The sequence below is a fragment of the Eptesicus fuscus genome, chromosome 8, assembly GCF_027574615.1.
Source record: "Eptesicus fuscus isolate TK198812 chromosome 8, DD_ASM_mEF_20220401, whole genome shotgun sequence".
NCBI classification, from domain to species: domain Eukaryota; kingdom Metazoa; phylum Chordata; class Mammalia; order Chiroptera; family Vespertilionidae; genus Eptesicus; species Eptesicus fuscus.
Window position 1 is genome coordinate 21,912,076 of NC_072480.1, and position 19,010 is coordinate 21,931,085.

The following is a 19,010-nucleotide window of genomic DNA, read 5'->3' on the forward strand; positions in this document are numbered from 1 at the left end:
TAATAACATGAAAATACAAGCTACAGGTTGGGAAAAAATATTTGCAAATAATATATCTGATAAGGAACTTGTATTAAGAATATATAAAGAACTCTTACAACTCAGTTGTAAGACAAATAACCCAATTAAAAAATGGGCACAAAATCTGAATAGATATTTCATCAAAGAAGAAATATTAATGGCTAATAAGAACATAATAAGCCCTAACCGGTTTGGCTCAGTGGATAGAGCGTCGGCCTGTGGACTGAAAGGTCCCAGGTTCGATTCCGGTCAAGGGCATGTACCTTGGTTGCGGGCACATCCCCAGTAGGAGGTGTGCAGGAGGCAGCTGATTGGTGTTTCTCTCTCATCAATGTTTCTAACTCTCTATCCTTTTCCCTTCCTCTCTGTAAAAAATCAATAAAATAAATATATTTTTAAAAAGAACATAATAAAATGGTCAATATCATTAGTTGTTAGGAAACTGTAACAGGAAATGAATAAGCTATACTTATAGAAAGCTACCCATATTAATCTTAGCAAATGTTAAACCCAGCTTGTTACTCTAACCTGATTTTTCTCAAAACTAGAGCTTACATGTTAAAAGTTTTTTTAGTATACTTCACAATCCAGCAGTTTCAGTTCCTGTGTGAACCTAAGGAGCAGCCTGACCTTCAAGGCTCTGGTTAATGCCAACTGCCCAGACACAGGAGTTCACTGACAAAAAAAACAGATGGTCAATGCAAGGATGCCGAGTTGAAAATCCATATCAGGACCACCAAGGACACTGCTTGCATGTCTACAGCCCCTGCCCCTGCTCTCTTTGTTCTGCTTTCCTCCTTTTGAAAACCTGCCTTGCCATAGCCAGTTTGGCTCAGTAAATAAACCGTCGGCCTGCGGACTGAGGGGTCCCAGGTTCGATTCCTGCAAAGGGCACATGCCCAGGTTGTGGGCTTGATCCCCAGTGGGGGGCATGCAGGAGGTAGCCGATCAATGATTCTCTCTCATCATTGATGTTTCTATATCTCCCTCTCCCTTCCTCTCTGAAATCAATAAAGATATATATTATAAATGAATAAATGAATGAATGAATGAAATAAAAACCTCTGCCTACAATAAGATCTTAAGATGGGTTTTTGAGGACTGGGGAGAGTTCCCCATCTTCTCAAGATGCCAGCACCTGTCTCACAAGTTTAGCTTTCATTGCTGCAGGCAGAATTCACATTTCAGTTACAATACATGAAAACAGATACACATCCACTAAGATGACTATCATCAAAAAATTAGACAATAACTGGTGTTGGGGATGGGTAGAAATTAGAATCCTCATACATTATTGGAGGGAATATAAAATGCTTCAGGAAAACAATTGGGCAGTTTATTAAAAAGTTAAATGAAGCCCTGGCTGGTGTATCTCAGTGGATAGAGCGTCAGCCCAAGCAACGAAGAGTTGCAGGTTCAATCCCTGGCCCCAGTCAGGGAGCATGAAGGAGGCAACAAATCAATGTGTCTCTCTTATATCGGTATTTCTCTTTCTCTCTCTCTCTCTTCTCTCTCTCTCTCTTCCCCCTCCCCTTTTTTCCTTTCTCTCCCCTAACTCCCTCCCTTTCACTCTCTCTTGCAGTTGTAAAAAAGAAAGAACTCTTACCATTTGCAACAGCATGAATGGACTTAGAGAGAATTATGCTAAGCTAAATAAGCCAGTCAGAGAAAGATAAGTATCACATGATCTCACTCATGTGTGGAATCTAATGACCAAGATAAATTGATGAACAAAAATAGACCCAGAGACATAGAAACGTCAAACAGACTGTCAAACCTCAGAGGGAAGGCGGGGGGGGGGGGGGGGGAAGAGATCAACCAATGAACTCATATGCGTATATACATAACCCAAGGACACAGACAGTGGGTGGTGAAGGCTTGGGGGGGCGGGGCGCGGGAGGTGGGGGGGAGAGGGCAATGGGGGGAAAAAAGGGACATATGTAATACTCTCAACAATAAAGATTTATTTTTTAAAAATCAATGGAAAAAATATCCTCAGGTGAGGAGTAACAACAACAAAAAACGTTATGGTACTTCTGGACATGGACCAGAGTGTAGTTATGAAAAAATAAGCATGCCCTTTATGTACTGAAAGGGAAGACACTCCAAAATAAATAAAGTGAAAAATAATAGTGGCTCTAGTATGTTACCATTTTTGTTAAAGTTAAATATATATTTACCAAAAATACAATTTCATTCTTAGATATATACCAGAGAGAAATGAAAACATATATACACACAAAAATGTGTACACAAATGTTCATAGCAGCATTATTTGTAATAACAAACTAAAATCAATCCTCATGTTCACCAATTAATGAATAGATAAGCAAAGTGTCATATGTCCTATATATTAAAAGCCTAATATGCTAAGTGTCCAGTCATCCATTCAACCAATTAAAGCATAATATGCTAATGATATGCTAAGGCAGCTCAACTGCTTGCTATGACGTGCACTGACCACCAGGGGGGCAGATGCTCTGACCGGTAGGTTAGTTTGCTGCTGGGGTCCAGCTGATCAGGACTGAGCAAGATGGGCCAGACACCCCTGGAACCCTCCCGCGGTCCCTCCCCAGCTGGCCAACATCCCACGTCCCTCCCAGGCCCCAATTGTGCACCGGTAGGGTCCATCAGCCTGGCCTGCACCCTCTTGCAATCCAGTACCCCTCGGGAGATGTCAGAGAGCAGGTTTCGGCCCGATCCCGTAGGCCAGGCCGAGGGGCCTCACTGGTGCACAAATTTGTGCACTGGGCCTCTAGTCCATAATAAAATAGTATTCAGCATTAAAAAGGAATGAACTACCAATATATGCTCTAATATGGATGAATCTCAAAAACATGCTAGAGAATAACAGAATCTAGAGACAAAACACTACATTATGATTGCCTTTATATTATTGCATGTCCATTACTTCTACATATGGAGAACTATATTATTCTACTAGAGGCCCAGTGCATGATTGAATCATGCACATGTAGGGTCCCCTACACGCTTTCGCTTTTCGCGGTGGAGCTGGGTGCCTGTCCGCTGGTGGGTGTCCATGGCAGGCCCCCTCAGCGGCCGCGGATCTGGCCGTTGAGAGGCACAGGGGGCGGGAGTCCCGCCCCCTGCGCCTCTCAACAGCAGGGTAGCCCCCCTCAGGGGCAGCGGATCCGTGCCTCTCAATGGCCGGATAGGCCACCCCGAGTCCCGCCCCCCAGCCTCCCGCCGCCCAATCGTGGGCGTAACGGAGTGATGGTAATTTACATGTTACTCTATTATTAGACAGGATAAGTCTTCTCTGAACTAGGCTCTAGGATAGATAGAACAAAGAGGACTTACCATACAAACTCTGTATTGAGATTTACTTGATAAATGAAAAAAGTCTTTCACTCTAGCAGGTAAAATTAGTTTGGCTATCATTCCAAAAAAATAATATCTTGCTTTTAGAGTAACTTTCAAAGAAAAAGTTCTCATCAAGTAAACACAAAGATGATGTTAGCAAAAATGGTGAAGACCTCCAAAAACTCCTATCTCCATAAAAGCAATAAAAAAGCTGTCCAAAAATCTCAGAATCACCTTTTTCAGAACTCTGAAATTTAAGCAAAGGTTTGTAGCTACCTGGGGAGCACTTATTGAAGGAAAATGTCTGAATCTTGGTAAGACCAGTCAGTGAGCTCTGTGGTGTTTTAACTTGCCCTAGTCCTACTCCATGCTCTTTAGCTACACAGTATCTTGAAAAATAAGCTTGTGTTCTCAGAGCAGCCACCAGAGAAAACAGAATAAAGCTGGAGCTCTTTCAAAGCCTCTTTCCCAAGGAACTGTAATTAACTGATCCCTCAGGTGGTTCCCATAAGACCCCACATACTGGCAAACACAGAGCAAAAAGCCTTAGCGGGAGGAGAGGGCCAAAAGCGTTTGTCAGAAACAATTATAGACAAATGTTTACCTTTACAGTGCCTGAAGTGATAAATAACAGTCCGGGCAAACAACAGATTAACCAAAAATCTTAAAGGAGAAGCTGGAAAATGTGATGTCCATTAGGCTTTGAAAAGCCACAGACACATAGAGGTATGCACAGGCTCAGTAAGACCCCAGGAAACCCTAAAGCTCTCACCTCTTGCTGACCATGATACTGCACAAACAAGAAGCAAAATCTAAGGCAGAGTTATAAATTGCCTGACTCAGTGCTGAAGGCATACCCCAACACACCTACAGAAAAAAATCAACAAAACAAGTTGGTTCTTTGGAAGACCAACAAGAGTGACAAACCTTCAGCTAGAATAACCAAGAAAGAAAGAAAAGACTCCTAAAATCAGGAATAAGGGGGGCATTATCACAGACCTTACAGAAATAAAAGGATTATAAAGAACTATTATGCAAAGTTATATGCCGCCCTAACCGGTTTGGCTCCGTGGATAAAGTGTCAGCCTGCGGACTGAAGGGTCCCAGGTTCATTCCAATCAAGGGCATGTACCTTGGTTGCAGGTACATCCCCACTAGGGGGTGTGCAAGAGGCAGCTGATTGATGTTTATAACTCTCTATCCCTCTCCCTTCCTCTCTGTAAAAAAATCAATAAAATATATTTTTTAAAGTTATATGCCAACAAATTAAATAACTTAAATGAAATGGATTAATTCCTAGAAAAATTACAAGCTACTGAAACTCAAGAAGAAATAAGAAATCTAATTAGACCAATACCAAGTAGAGAATAAATTAGTAATCAATAAACTTTTGCTAAAGAAAGGACAAAATGTCACGGAAGATGAATGCTACCAAATGTTTACAGAAAAATTAATCACACCAACCTTCACAAACTTCCAAAAAACAAAAAGGAACACTTCCCAACTCAATCCATGAGGCCAGATACAGACATCAAACAAAAAGAAAATTATAGACAATGTCTCTTATCTCAATATCCCTTAACCTCACTATCAAAGAAACACAAAAGAAAAATAAAAAAAAAATAAAATAAAAAAAATAAATGAGATAAACTTCTTCACATCTAGGAGACTAGAAAAACTAATTAGCTGACAAAGGTCAACAAGGATGCTGAGGAAATAATAATTGTAAAACCTTGCTGGTAAGCATATAAATTAGTACAGCTACTTCAGAGTATTGATAATACTTAGTAAAGCTGAAAACACACAGCTACAACTCTACAATTCCAGTTTTAGGTGTACACTGAAGAGAAACTCACAACTGTGGCTAATGAAACAGCAGACAAGAATATTCATTACAGCACTGTTTTTCAATAGAGGCAAAGTAGAATGGATAAACTATGGCTTATTCATATAATGAAACTCCAAACAGCAGTTAAAAATGGATAAACTAGCCCTACATGTATTAATATAGACATCAAGAAAAGTTGAATGAAAAAACCTGCATATCACTCATATAGATTTCAAATACACAAAATAATGCTAACTTTTATGAACTTATACATAATGTGAATGCACTGGAATGACATACCAATTTCAGAATAGTGGCTACTTCTAGGGAGGCACATGGGAGAACTTTAGCTATTTCTGTAATTTTATTCCTTTAAAAAATAACAAAATCTGGAGTGATATGAAAAATGTTAACACCTGTTTAATTTCTTGTGTATATTTTTGTTCTTTTCTATTTTACATATTAAAATGTATTTATTGTTTACATCAAGTATAAAGCAATATATATTAGAAAAACAATTCTCAGTCACAAAACTTTCATTTTTTTTTGCAGTCTTTCCTTTATCATTTGAATATTGTTGAAATTAAAGTGTACAAACATTTTTATTTAAATATATATATTTTATTGATTTTTTACAGAGAGGAAGAGAGAGGGACAGAGAGTCAGAAACATCGATGAGAGAGAAACATTGATCAGCTGCCTCCTGCACCCCCCCTACTGGGAATGTGCCCGCAACCAAGGTACATGCCCTTGACCGGAATCGAACCCGGGACCCTTGAGTCCGCAGGCCGATGCTTTATCCACTGAGCCAAACCGGTTTCGGCTACAAACATTTTTATATTATTTATTTTTCATTAAAAATTCTGGACAGTTAGCTCAGTTGGTTAGAGCAGTGGTCGGCAAACTCATTAGTCAACAGAGCCAAATATCAACAGTACAACAATTGAAGTTTCTTTTGAGAGCCAAATTTTTTAAACTTAAACTTCTTCTAACACCACTTCTTCAAAATAGACTTGCCCAGGCCGTGGTATTTTGTGGAAGAGCCACACTCAAGGGGCCAAAGAGCCGCATGTGGCTCGCAAGCCACAGTTTGCCAACCACGGGGTTAGAGCATCATTCCAATATGCCAAGGTTGCACATTCGATCCCTGGTCAGGGCACATACAAAAATCAACCAATCCCATATAATAAAAGCCTAATATAAAAATCGACGGAAGGCAGAATGACGGGTGGGATGACTGGTCGCTATGCCGCACACTGACCACCAGGGGGCAGAAGCTCAACGCAGGAGCTGCCCCCAGCCTGCAGGCCCCAGGCCAGCCAAGGCGGGTGCCAGAGGGGACCCCCCAATTGCCCCACTGGTCGCCCCACAGATCAGCCCTGATCGTAGGCCAGGCCTAGGGTATGAATTTCATGCATCGGGCCTCTAGTGAATGCATAAATAAGTGGAACAAATCGATGCCCCCCCCTTCCTCTCTTTCTAAAATAAATAAATAAAAGAATTCTGAACCCCACTCCCTTTTATTTTATTTTTTTTTTATTTTTGTTCATTTAGTTTTAGGGATTTTTTTGTTTGTTTTTCAAGAGAAAAGTTTATAATGATAGCATTGCAATGAAAACAGCTTGGGATGTTGGAGCTAATGCCAGCTGTTAGTACTATTCTTTCAAGACAGCCTCCCTAAGATCCCCAAACCTGGTGAGATACACCAGCCTTCACCAGGGGGTTAGTCACCAAAGACTAACCTGGAAGTGGCTTAATGGACATGGGGTGGATAGAGAAGGCCTAAGTGTAGCAACCACCTGCTCACAGCTGCTATTAACCCTATAATGACTGAAATAACCCCTCCCCTCTATTTTTGTGTTGTTTTTGCACAGACTCCAGAAAAGTGAAGGCTGCCAATCTGAGTAGTACTCAAATGTGAGGAACTGCTGGTCTTGAATTTTTTTCCCCATTAAATTCAGCTGATCATGTAGATCATTAGAGAAAAGTAAATAGCTTCAAATTTTAAAAAGAACCAAAATGCAGTGTTTTTTTACTGTATCAAACAATGTCAGTGCTTTATTTAATAACTAGAGGTCCAGTGCACGAATTCGTGCATGGGTGGGGTCCAGCTGGCCTGGCCCCAATCGGAGCGGATGGGGTAGGGCCTGTCAGGAGGAGGAGATAGCAGGAGGTTGGCCAGCTTGCCCGCCCTGATCAGGGCCTGATTAGGGCTGGGCTGGCTAGGGGAGGGGCTGCGGGCGATTGGCCAGTGAGCCCCGCCCCCAATTGGGGTGGGGGTCTGATCAGGGGTCAGTGGATGGGGGAGGGGCTGGGGGAGGTTGGCTGGCCAGCCCCACCCCTGATTGGTGAGTGGGGGGTGATTGGGGTGGAGCTGGTTGGGGGAAGGGGCCACAGGCTGATGGGGGTGGTGGGGACTGATTGGGGGTGGGGCCAGCTGTAGGGAGGGGCTCTGGGTGGTGGTCTGGTCAGTCCCACCCCCAAATGGGGTGGGGGACTGATTGGGGGCCAGTGGCCTGGTGGAGAGGCCATGGGTGGTTGGCCAGCTGGCCCTGCCCCTGATCAGAGTGGGGGTGCTGATCATGGGCAAAGCTGGCTGGGGGGAGGGGCCGTGGACCAATGGGGTGGTGGGGGGAAGTGGCTACAGGAGGTTTGCCGGCAGCCCCCGCCATTTATTGAGGTGGGAGAGTCTGATCAGGGGCGGGGCTGGCCTGGGGGAGGGGCTGCAGGAGGTTGGCCACTGGCCCCTCCCCTTGATTTGGCTGGTTTGCTGGCCACAGTGGGTGTCATGGAGACCAGTTGTTCTGGTCGTTAAGGCTTTCTGGTTGCTGGCTTTTTATATATATAGACTAGAAGCTCAGTGCACGAAATTCATACCCTCAGAGCGGGGGAAGGGTCCCTCAGCCAGGACTGCGAGAGTGCGCAGGCCAGACCAAGGGACCCCACAGGTGCAAAATCAGGGCCAGGGAGGGACGAAGAGGTTGGCCAGCTGGGGGAGGGACCACGGAAGGGCTCCAGGGCATGTCTGGCCAGTCTCGCTCAGTCCCGATCTGCCGGACCCCAGCAGCAAGCTAACCTACCAGTCAGAGTGTCTGCCCCCTGGTGATCAGTGCACGTCATAGCAAGAAGTTGAAGCAACCTTAGCATATTAGCATATTACGCTTTGATTGGTTGAATGGCCGACCAGTCAACCGGACACTTAGCATATTAGGTTTTTATTATATAGGAAGGATTCTCTTCTGTCTCATGGCATTTGTCTACTTGCTTATATATTACACTAGAGGCCCGGTGCACAAAATTCATGACCAGGGGGAGGGTCCCCTCAGTCCAGCCTGCATCCTCTCCAATCCGGGACCCCTCAGGGGATGTCTGACTGAAGGTTTAGGCCCGAACCCCAGGATGGGGCCTAAACCAGCAGTGGGACATCCCTCTCACAATCCGGGACCACAGACTCCTAACTGCTCACCTGCCTGCCTGCCTGATCGCCCCTAACTGCGCCCCCTGCCAGCCTGATCAACCCTAACCGCTTCTGCCTGCTGGCCTGGTCACCCCTAACTGCCCCCTCTACCTGCCGGCCTGATCACTCCTAACTGCCCCTGCCTGCCGGCCTGGTCGCCCCTCACTGCCCCCCCTTCTGGCCTGGTCACCCCTAACTGCCCCCCATGCCGTCCTGGTCACCCCTAACTGCCCCCCGCTGCCGGCCTGGTCACCCCTAACTGCCCCCTGCTGCCGGCCTTGTCGCCCCTCACTGCCGCCCCTTCCGGCCTGGTCGCTCCTCACTGCCATCCCTGCCGGCCTGGTCACCCCTCACTGCCCCCCCCACGGCCTGATCGCCCTTCCCTGCCCCCCCGCCGGCCTGGTCACCCCCAACTTCCCCCGCCTGCCTAGTTGCCCCCAACCACCCCCCCTGCTGGCTGTGTCACCCCTCACTAGGCCCCCCCCCCCCAGCTGGCCTGTTCGCCCCTCACTGCCCTCCCTTCCAGCCTGGTCACCCCTAACTGCCCCTTCTGCTGGCCTGGTTGCCCCCAACTTCCCCCCCTGCCTGCCTGGTCACCCCCAACTGCCCTCCCCTGCCCGCCTGGTCGCCCTCACTGCCCCTCCCCGCCAGCCTGATCACCTCTAAACACCTCTGCCTGCTGGCCTGATCACCCCTAATTGACCCCCTTGCTGGCCTGGTCGCCCCTAACTGCCCCCCCTGCCGACCTGGTCACCCCTAACTGCCCACCACTGCTGGCCTGGTCACCCCCAACTACCCTCCCCCCCCCCTGGCCTGGTTGCCCTTCACTGCCCACCCTGCTGGCCTGGTCACCCCACGCAGCCTGCTGTTCAGTAGTTTGGTCGCCCCTCACTGCCCCCCCTCCCGCCGGCCTGGTAGCCCCACACAGCCTGCTGTTTGGTCGTTGGGTTAGGGCATCCTGACCAATTTGCATATTACCCTTTTATTAGTATAGATTGTCAGTTAAGCATTTGTAATTTTATATGTAATATGCATTCTTTGCCAGTTTCATTATATAGGCTATGGATCTCATGTGCATATAAATAGAAAGACAGAAATCTAATTCTACCACAAGTTGCACAAATGTTATCTAAGCATTAAGTAAGTGTAAAACATAGGACTGCTAATCTCAGTTCGCTCTGTGATGTCACGTACAGAATGTACAATTAACTGGTGATTTCCTCATACTTTTGATACTACTTGTACCTGTATGTCTTTTAGAAAGACATTGGTGGAGTCTGTATCCCTTTTGTATTTTTAATACAATAATTGTACATATTGGTTATATTTGTGTTAAAGATGGTAGAAATATATTATGTTTATGCTTCTACATCCAGTTTGTATAAGCTGGAAAATAAATAAATATAACAAAAAGAAATTTAAAAAACGAAAGAATTCTGGTGGTTTTTTCCAACCACAGTTTACATTCAATACCCTTCCATACCAGTTTCAGATGTATAGCAAAGTGGCCAGAAAACCATATACTCTAGAGTGTTCCTCCCTGCTGCCCCAAGCATCCACCAGGCCCCATACCCAGTTATCGCGACATTATTGACCATATCCTCCATGCTGCAATCCGAATCTCTGTAGCTATTCTGCAACTACCAATTTGTACTGCTTAATCCCTTCACTTTTCACCCAACCCAATTCCCCTATCTTCTGACAGCTGTCAGTCTGTTCTTATATCTGTTTCTATTTTGTTTATTTTGTTCATTAGATTCCACATGTAAGTAAATCATATGGTATTTGTCTTCCTCTGACTGGCTTATTTCACTTAGCATAATATAGTAAAACCTCAATATAATAGACTAATTCAGGCAAGGGGGTGTCCATTAAAACCAAAAGTCCGTTATATAAACATACAATTTTCTGAATGCGTACATTAAAAATTAGTCAAATTAGTTTACCTATTTTTACTTGTGTAGACACACGTGTGTAATTAAAATTAAGTATGTATGAAAAGTTTAATTTCACAGAAAAGTTTTCTAAATGTATTACTGTAACTTTTAATTTATACTGAATAGGTCTAGTAAATGAGTGCATTCACCAATCACCAAGAGTACACAAATGTACATGGCTGAGGCATGGCTTAGCACACACATTAGAACATTGGCCTGTAAGAGTGTGTTAAAACTGCTACAGAGCCCTAGGCAGTTTGGCTCAGTGGATAGAGCATCAGCCTGCAGACTGAAGGGTCCGGGGTTCAATTCCAGTTAAGAGCACATACCCAGGCTGCGGTCTCCGGTCCCGGTAGGGGGCATGCAGGAGGCAGCCAATCAATGATTCTATCTCATCATTAATGTTTCTACCTCTCTCTCCCTCTCCTTTCCTCTCTGAAATTGTATTTATTTATTATATATTTATATATATATATACTTACATATATATCCTATCTAATAAAAGGGTAATATGCAAATCAACCGAACGGCAGAACAACCGGTCGCTATGACGCGCACTGACCACCAGGGGGCAGATGCTCAACGCAGGAGCTGCCCCCCGGTGGTCAGTGCACTCCCACAGGGGGAGCGCCGCTCAGCCAGAAGCCAGGCTGACGCTGGCGACTGCAGCAGCGGTGGCGGGAGCCTCTCCCACCTCTGCAGCAGCGCTAAGAATGTTTGACTGTGGCTTAGGCCCGCTCCCCACAGGGCCTAAGCCATTAGTCAGACATCCCCCTAGGGCTCCCGGATTGCTAAAGGGCGTAGGCTGGACTGAGGGACGCCCCCTCCAGTGCACGAATGTCGTGCACCGGGCCTCTAGTCCTACCTTATAATAGAGAAACATGCAAATTGACCGCACCTCCGCTACGCCCACGATTGGGCCGGAGGGAGGCTGGGGGGCAGGACTCCGGGTGGCCTATCCGGCCATTGAGAAGATCAAGATGGTGGCGCCCAGTCCTCTTAGTTCCAGGGGTCGCTGGGAAGATCGCCGCCCCAGGGAGGCGAGGCCGGGCTGCCCAGCCGCTCCCGGGGGTCCCTGGGGAGATCGCTGCCCCAGGGAGGCGAGACCTGGCTGCCCAGCCGCTCCAGGGGGTCCCTGGGGAGACCGGCAACGGGGGGGGGGGGTGGTGTGGCTGGGCCGGCCCAGCCTCTCCCGGGGGTCCCTGGGGAGATCGGCAACCCGGGGGGTGTGGCTGCCCCACCCAGCCACTCCCTGGGGTCCCTGGGGAGATCGGCAACCCGGGGGGCGTGGCCACCCCGCCCAGCCGGGGGCCCCTGGGGAGATCGGCAACTTGGGGGGGCGTGGCCAGGCCCATCCAGCCTCTCCCGGGAGTCCCTGGGGAGATCAGCAACGAGGGGGGGGCGTGGCCAGGCCCGCCCAGCCGCTCCCGGAGGTCCCTGGGGAGATCAGCACCCCGGGGAGGTGAGGCGGGACTCACCCAGCCGCTCCCGGGGTCCCTGGGAACATTGCAGGCATGTGGTTGCTGAGACCCTGACCAGGCCTCTGGCCACAGAGGAGACCTTGGGCAGGGATCTGCCTCATCTGCAGAGACATAGGTTCTGCAGTGCCCCCAAGACGTGGGTGGGCCCAGCCAGAGATCAAGGGGCATGGAAGGACTCCTGGCAGAGGGGCAAGGACCCTCACCCCTGAGGCGGGGGTTGAGGGGTAGTGCCACCTCAGTGGAGGGGTGCTGCACTGCAGAGTACTGGACTGACTGATGTGATTCAGAGAAGCTCCCAGTGCTAACCGGCCACGCTCAGGCGGCCTTCACACTTCAGAGGCAGTGACTCCTGCTCCTGCCTTGACCCAAAAGCAAGCTCTCTACACCCTGCCCCATGGCAGAGCATGCCTAGGCAGTGAGTGGGAAGCCTTTCACCTGCTTCGGAGAAGGGGGGGCAGTAAAGAATGGGGGGAGAGGAAAGAATGTGGAGCATCCGCAAGGAAGAGGTGCTTGAGAAAGAGGCTGGGAAGCCTGACTGGAAGGTTTGTTCTGTTTGCTGGGCGGCTGCCCCTTAGGAAGCGCAAAGAGCATGGCTCTGAGGACTTCCTGTGTGCTGAGTCAAGTTCCACAGCCAACTGGAATTGGCCTCAGTTTCCTGGTCTGTAAAATGGATGAAGCGTGTCCCAGTGCCTTTACTGAGCTTTGATGGCCAATTGAGATACTATATAAAGAAAATGAGGGAAGAAGTGAGAAAGAAAAGGAAGGACAAGCAACACAAAAGAAAGACTGAAAGGAACCTGTAAACCCATTGTCACTTAAATAGGGAATATAGTCAATAGTGTTGTAATGATGGTATGATGCCAGGTGGGTACTAGAAATATCGGGGAACACTTTGTAAAGTATATGATTGTCTAACCACTATTCTGTAACTAATATAAAACCTGAAACCAATACAAAATAATGTTGAATGTAAAGAAATGAAAATTGGAGTGAAATTTTTATAAATTTCAAAGTTTAAATAAAAGCTGTAAAGGAAGGAAGGGGAGAATAAAAAGTGTTTTTCATTTTGCCACTTCATTAAAAAGACAGTTGTCTTTATATGGTGCTTTTATACTTTTCTAAGTCATTATCTCATTTTAATTTCCAGGCAACTTAAAGACAAGATAAGCATTCCCTCCACTATTCAAAGAAAGGAAATCTTGGTGTCTGGTCCTAATGATTCAATCATCAAGCCCTTATTGTAAAGCAGGGTTAGTAAAATTTTCTGTGCAGGGTCATATCTATACTAATAAAAGCCTTGGGGATGATCAGGCCAGCAGGGGAGGGTATTTGGGGGCAATCAGGCCCACAGAGGAGCAGTTAGGGGGCAATCAGGCAGGTAGGTGAGCGGTTAGGAGCCAGCAGTCCCGGATTGTGAGAGGGATGTCCAACTGCAGGTTTAGGCCCAATTCCACAGGGATCGGGCCTAAACCTGCAGTTGGACATCCCCCGAGGGGTCCCATATTAGAGAGGGTGCAAGCTGGGCTGAGGGATACCCTCCCCAGTGCATGAATTTCGTGCACCGGGCCTCTAGTATATATATATATGTACATATACATATATATATATTTATATATATATGCATATATAAAAAAACTGGTACAGAAAGTCTCCCCATTTGACAACCAAATCAATTACCTTGAGTAATGCAGTGTGATCATGCCTTAATTATTTGCTGAACATTGTTTATGAGGAGAGACTCTTAGATTTAATTATGTAGACTATACTTGTAGATATATTTATTTATGTCAGCGAAATTACTACAGTGTTTTTTCCAACATATGGCCTATTTGCTAAAATTTGTTAAAAATAACAGCGAATTAGTAACAAAACAATAACCTGTTAATTTACTTATAAGTAAATCTTGGTTAAAAGCATTTTAAGCCCTGGCCAGTTTTGCTCTGTGGTTAGAGCATTAGCCCTTGGATTAAAGGGTCCTGTGTTCCATTCCGGGTTAAGTGCTTAACCTCAGGTGCAGGCTCGATCCCTGCACCAGTTGGGGGCGTGTGTGGAAGCAACCAACTGATGTGTCGCTCTCACATTGATGCTTCTCTCTCTCCTCTCCCCTTCCACTCTCTCTAAAAATCAATGGAAAAAAATATCCTCAGATGAGAGGATTAACAAAATAGATAAATACATAAATAAAATTTTAAATTTAACCGGGCGTTAATTTTCACGTATGACATATGGCCCAGAAATTTTGTCCAATAAATCCGAAGTCCGTTAAATCGAGGTATACAAAATTGAGGGTTTACTGTACCCTCTAGGTCCATCCATGCTGTGGCAAAAGGTAAGATTTCCTTCTTTTTTACAGCTGAGTAGAATTCCATTGTGTAAATATACCACAGCTTTTTCATCCACTCATCTGCTGATGGGCACCTGGGCTGCTTCCAAATCTTGGCTATTTAAATAATACTGCTATGAACATAGGGGTGCATATATCCTTTCGAATTAGCGCATCAGGTTTCTTCCATTACATTTCCAGAAGTGGAATTGCTAGGTCATAAGGCAATTCCATTTTTAATTTTTTGAGGGACCTCCATACTGTTTTCCGTAGTGGTTGCACCAATGAATTCTGTTTTAACTTGTCAGTTTTCCCATTTTTCCATAGGCCACAAAACTTTAACTCACATATGGGGGTTGGGGCAATCTAGAAGTTAACTATTTTATTTATGAAGGTAGGAAAAAATGTTAAAATGAACTTACTTGCTGAGTTTGTCTAAATTCTTCCAATAGTTTTAGTGCCATGTCATAATCTTTCAGCAAATGGTATGCAATAGCATATCCAATCCAGGAAGCACGCTGTGTTGGGCGCAACTGAAGAAGCTGATACCTTGTCTCCTTTAAATAAATAAATAAATACATAAATAAATAAAATTTTCTTTTTAACTTTTTAAACTTTCTATAAAGTATTTCTGTTCATCAGTTTTCAGAAAACAATACCTTTAATTCTTTTTTAATGTATTCAATTAACAAATAATTTCCACAGTAAAATACTTTCTGTGTGCCTTATCTAAATTATTTAAGTTGTAAAATACCCCATAATGCTCATTGTAAGGCTGTCACTGAAAAGTCGGCCCTGGGGCTCATGCTTTTGGGCTGACTTATAAAATTACCTTCATATAATAGAATTTCTTTTGGTAATTGAGAGACTGAAATAGTTTTATACTGAACTAAATTTTGCTGTTTACAAAATTATTATATGAAATTACAATGGATTTACATTACCAGGTGTACCAGTTAATAATGGCGGATTTTGTAATCAAAGAAAATACGGTAATTTCAAGAGAAACATCAAAAGTGCTTTATTCAAGGTAATGTCCATCGCTAGCTACATCTTTCAGGTAATTTGTGGATACCGTCCCAATAGAACTTTTCTTGTTTTGAGGCAAACATTCAGAGACCCAATTTTCCACTTCTTTGTACATTTTGAAGTGCTGCTCAGACAGTGTGTGTGCCATCGATCGGAACAAGTGGTGATCTGAAGGAGCAAGGTCTGGTGAATACGGCGAGTGGGTTAATACTTCCCAGGCAAGATCTTTTAACGTGTCTAACTGGTTTTGAAGTGTGTGATGGTGCGTTATCATGAAGCAAAATTATTTTGCCATGTCTTCTGGCCCATTCTGGTCATTTTACGATCAAAGCATGGTTCAAATTGACCTGGACGTTCTTTGTCTTTCACATCGAAATCATCATTTTTAAAGCGTTTAAACCAGCGTTCACAGATATCTTGAGATGGAGCATGTTCACCATAAGCTTCCTGAAGTATATGATAACTTTCAGCAGCACTTTTCTTCAAAATAATGAATTAAAACTTCCTGCAAATGCTCTTTTATTGGCATGAAATTCGACATTTTTAAGTGTAAAAATACCTATGATGTTAACACCTTCAGAAAATTTGACATATGAAGTTTTGAAGCTTGTTGTCAATACAAAAAAACAACATACATATCAAATCGCATATCCTATCTAATAAAAGAGTAATACGCAAATTGACTGTCACACCAAGACACAAGATGGCTGCCCCCATGTGGACACAAGATGGCTGGCAGGGGAGGGCAGTTGTGGGTGACCAGGCCCACAGGGGAGGGCAGTTGGGGGGGAAGTGGCCTGCAGGGGAGGGCAGTTAGGGAAGACCAGGCCTGCAGGGGAGGGCTGTTGTGGGCAATCAGGCAAGCAGGGAGGGCAGTTCGGGTGACGGGGTCAGCAGAGGAGGACAGTTGGGGGGGACCAGGCCTGCAGGGGAGGGCAGTTAGGGGTGACTAGGCCAGCAGGGGAGGGCATTTGGGGTGCCCGGGTCAGCAGGGGAGGGCAGTTGGGGACAACCAGGCCTGCAGGGGAGGACAGTTAGGGACGACCAGACTGGCACGGGAGGGCAGTTAGGGGCAATCGGGCCGGCCGGGGAGCATTTAGGCATCGATCAGGCTGGCAGGGGAGTGGTTAGGGGTTATCAGGCTGGCAAGCAGAAGCGGTTAGGGGCAATCAGGCAGAGGCAGGCAAGCAGTTGGGAGCCAGCGTCCTGGATTGTGAGAGGGATGTCCGACTGCCCGTTTAGGCCCAATCCCTAAACGGGTGGTCGGACATCCCTCAAGGGGTCCCAGATAGGAGAGGGTGCAGGGTGGGCTGAGGGGACCCCCCCCCCCCCGGTGCATGAATTTCGTGCACCTGGCCTCTAGTATATCAATATATGTGTAACTCCATCTATTGAAAAAAATCCACATTATTAACTGGTACACCTGGTATAGTAAGCCCAGAGACAGGATGGAACTCTCAAACATCTTTTCAAGCAGAAACACGACTGCTGCCACTCTAAGGTCAGTATCTATTACATTAGGAAGAAAACACCAGAAATTCCACTATGGCTGCCCCAGAAAAATCAAAAATCATCATTAGCAGAAAATACAACCTCCCTACACAGACCTTCATTTCTTCATTGCTCATATCTGCCTCCAAGTTTTAGGCAAGTACAACTGCTTGGAGGAACAGGTCTCATGAAAAACACCAGCTGCAATGGAATTTTGAAAATGTAATGTTTAGCTTCCTTCCTCTGTTGTTGGAACTGGTAAAAGGAATGCCAAAAGGAGTAACAAGATCAGATCTTCTTTTGTAAAAAGATTATCTTTGACGAAATAACTTAGTATCACTCCTCTACCTTCATGTGTTAAGTGTCTGGTTCCTTTTAGGCATATAAAATTACTAAAGGCCCGGTGCACAACATCTGTGCACTGGGGGTAGGAGGGGGGGGTCCCTCAGCCCATCCTGAGCCCTCTCACAGTCCAGGACTCCTCGGAGGTCATCCCTCTCGCAGTCCAGGTCTCTAGCTGTCCAGAACCCCTCACTCCTTACCACCTGCCTGCAGCGGAGGCGGGAGAGGCTCCCGCCCGCTGCTGCCCTCGACAGCCGTGAGCCTGGCTTCTGACTGAGCAGCGCTCCCCCTGTGGGAGCTCACTGACCACCAGAGGGCAGCTCCTGCATTGAGTGTCTGCCCCCTGGTGGTCAGTGAGTGTCATAGCAACCAGTCATTCTGCCGTTAGGTCGATTTGCATATTAGCCTTTTATTATATAAAAAGGATAGGATGCTATTATCACTCTCATTACTTATTTTCATTATTGCTTCTGTCACTCCAACCCTTCATTAAAGTCTGGGTCAGTTTTCTTCTCTCTGCCAAATCCTACCATTATCCTGGGCAAATGAAACACTATAGAACACCTATCCAATAACCTATCTTCTTACATGTAAGATTTCCTTATCTTTAATGATCTCCTCTACGCCTCTTCAGGGACCCACTCCCACAACCACATCCTAGACCAGGGATTTTCAAATGGTGTGCCAAAAGAATTTTTAAAACATGTAATTCCTGACTATTTAGTCAGAAATCAGGTGCACTGACCTGTTTTCCCTTAGATTGTCAAACAGCCAACACAATAGCCATCTGGTGTGAATGAATCAAAATTATACCTATTTTTTGGTCAGATTGGCAAAAAATATAATCTATTTTTTGGTGTGCCACCGAACTTTAGTAATTAGCTTATGTGTGCCATGAGATGAAAAAGATTGAAAATCGCTAAGATTGTCAAATAGAAAAATGACAACAGTCAACACAATAGCCCATTGGTGTGAATGCCCTGTCTTGAACCATAAATATATAGGTCATATAACAGAGTTGTATCTTATTGGTCATGCTGCATAAGGTTGTGTCTAACTGGTTAATTCTTGGTACCAGAAATCCTTATATACAAGTATAGGCACCTGATTTATTTTAAATCACTTTGGAGTACAAAGGATAGATAATTACTTTTTTTTTTTTTTGGTAAATCAATCAAAATTATACCTTTTTTTTTTTTGGTCAGATTAAGCAAAAAATATATTTTTGGTGTGCCACAGAATTTTAGTAATTAGTTTATATGTACCATGAGATGAAAAAGGTTGAAAATCACTGTCCTATTTGCCACACAGAAATCATAATTGTCTCACTCTCTGGCCATAGCGCCTATGCTGCCAACATTTTCACTCAGTGACATTCCTACCCTTGTTCTTAAGAGGACACCACCAGTACCTTTACTTCCTTGCATCCTTCACTTCTGACCACCAACTCTTCATTTATTTCACTATCCCTCATAGGAACCACTCTCTTGCCAATATTCTTAATTTCTTTGCCTCATAAATATAATGTTAACTCTCACCACAGCCAGGCTGTTAAGTACTGCTGAAGAAAAACCACACTATCTTGAGGAATGATTACTATCAAGCTCAGCAGAACTCTTGAAACTTCTGTAAAAAATCTAGGCATAGGGTATAAGGACTTATGGCAGAAGGGCAAAAGTAAAAAGTAAATGAAACACAATTTATTTAAGGAGAACTGTTAAGAGTTGGTGGCCTCCTTCGCATCTATATATATAAAAGCCTAAGCGACCATTAAGAA

At 45.2% G+C, this 19,010-nt stretch overlaps 1 protein-coding gene across 5 annotated transcripts in view; it reads right to left on the minus strand.

Moving 5' to 3' along the window:
• NAA16 (N-alpha-acetyltransferase 16, NatA auxiliary subunit) overlaps nucleotides 1–19,010 on the minus strand; it is a 117,781-nt gene that overhangs the window by 88,179 nt on the left and 10,592 nt on the right. For 4 of the 5 annotated variants that reach the window (XM_054719830.1, XM_054719829.1, XM_054719828.1 and 1 more), the window contains exon 5: nucleotides 14,794–14,928. In XM_054719830.1, the coding sequence (XP_054575805.1) occupies nucleotides 14,794–14,928 (135 nt within the window). Of the gene's footprint in view, nucleotides 1–14,793; nucleotides 14,929–17,007; nucleotides 17,093–19,010 lie in introns of all 5 variants that reach the window. The other variant, XM_054719831.1, reaches the window with a different exon arrangement.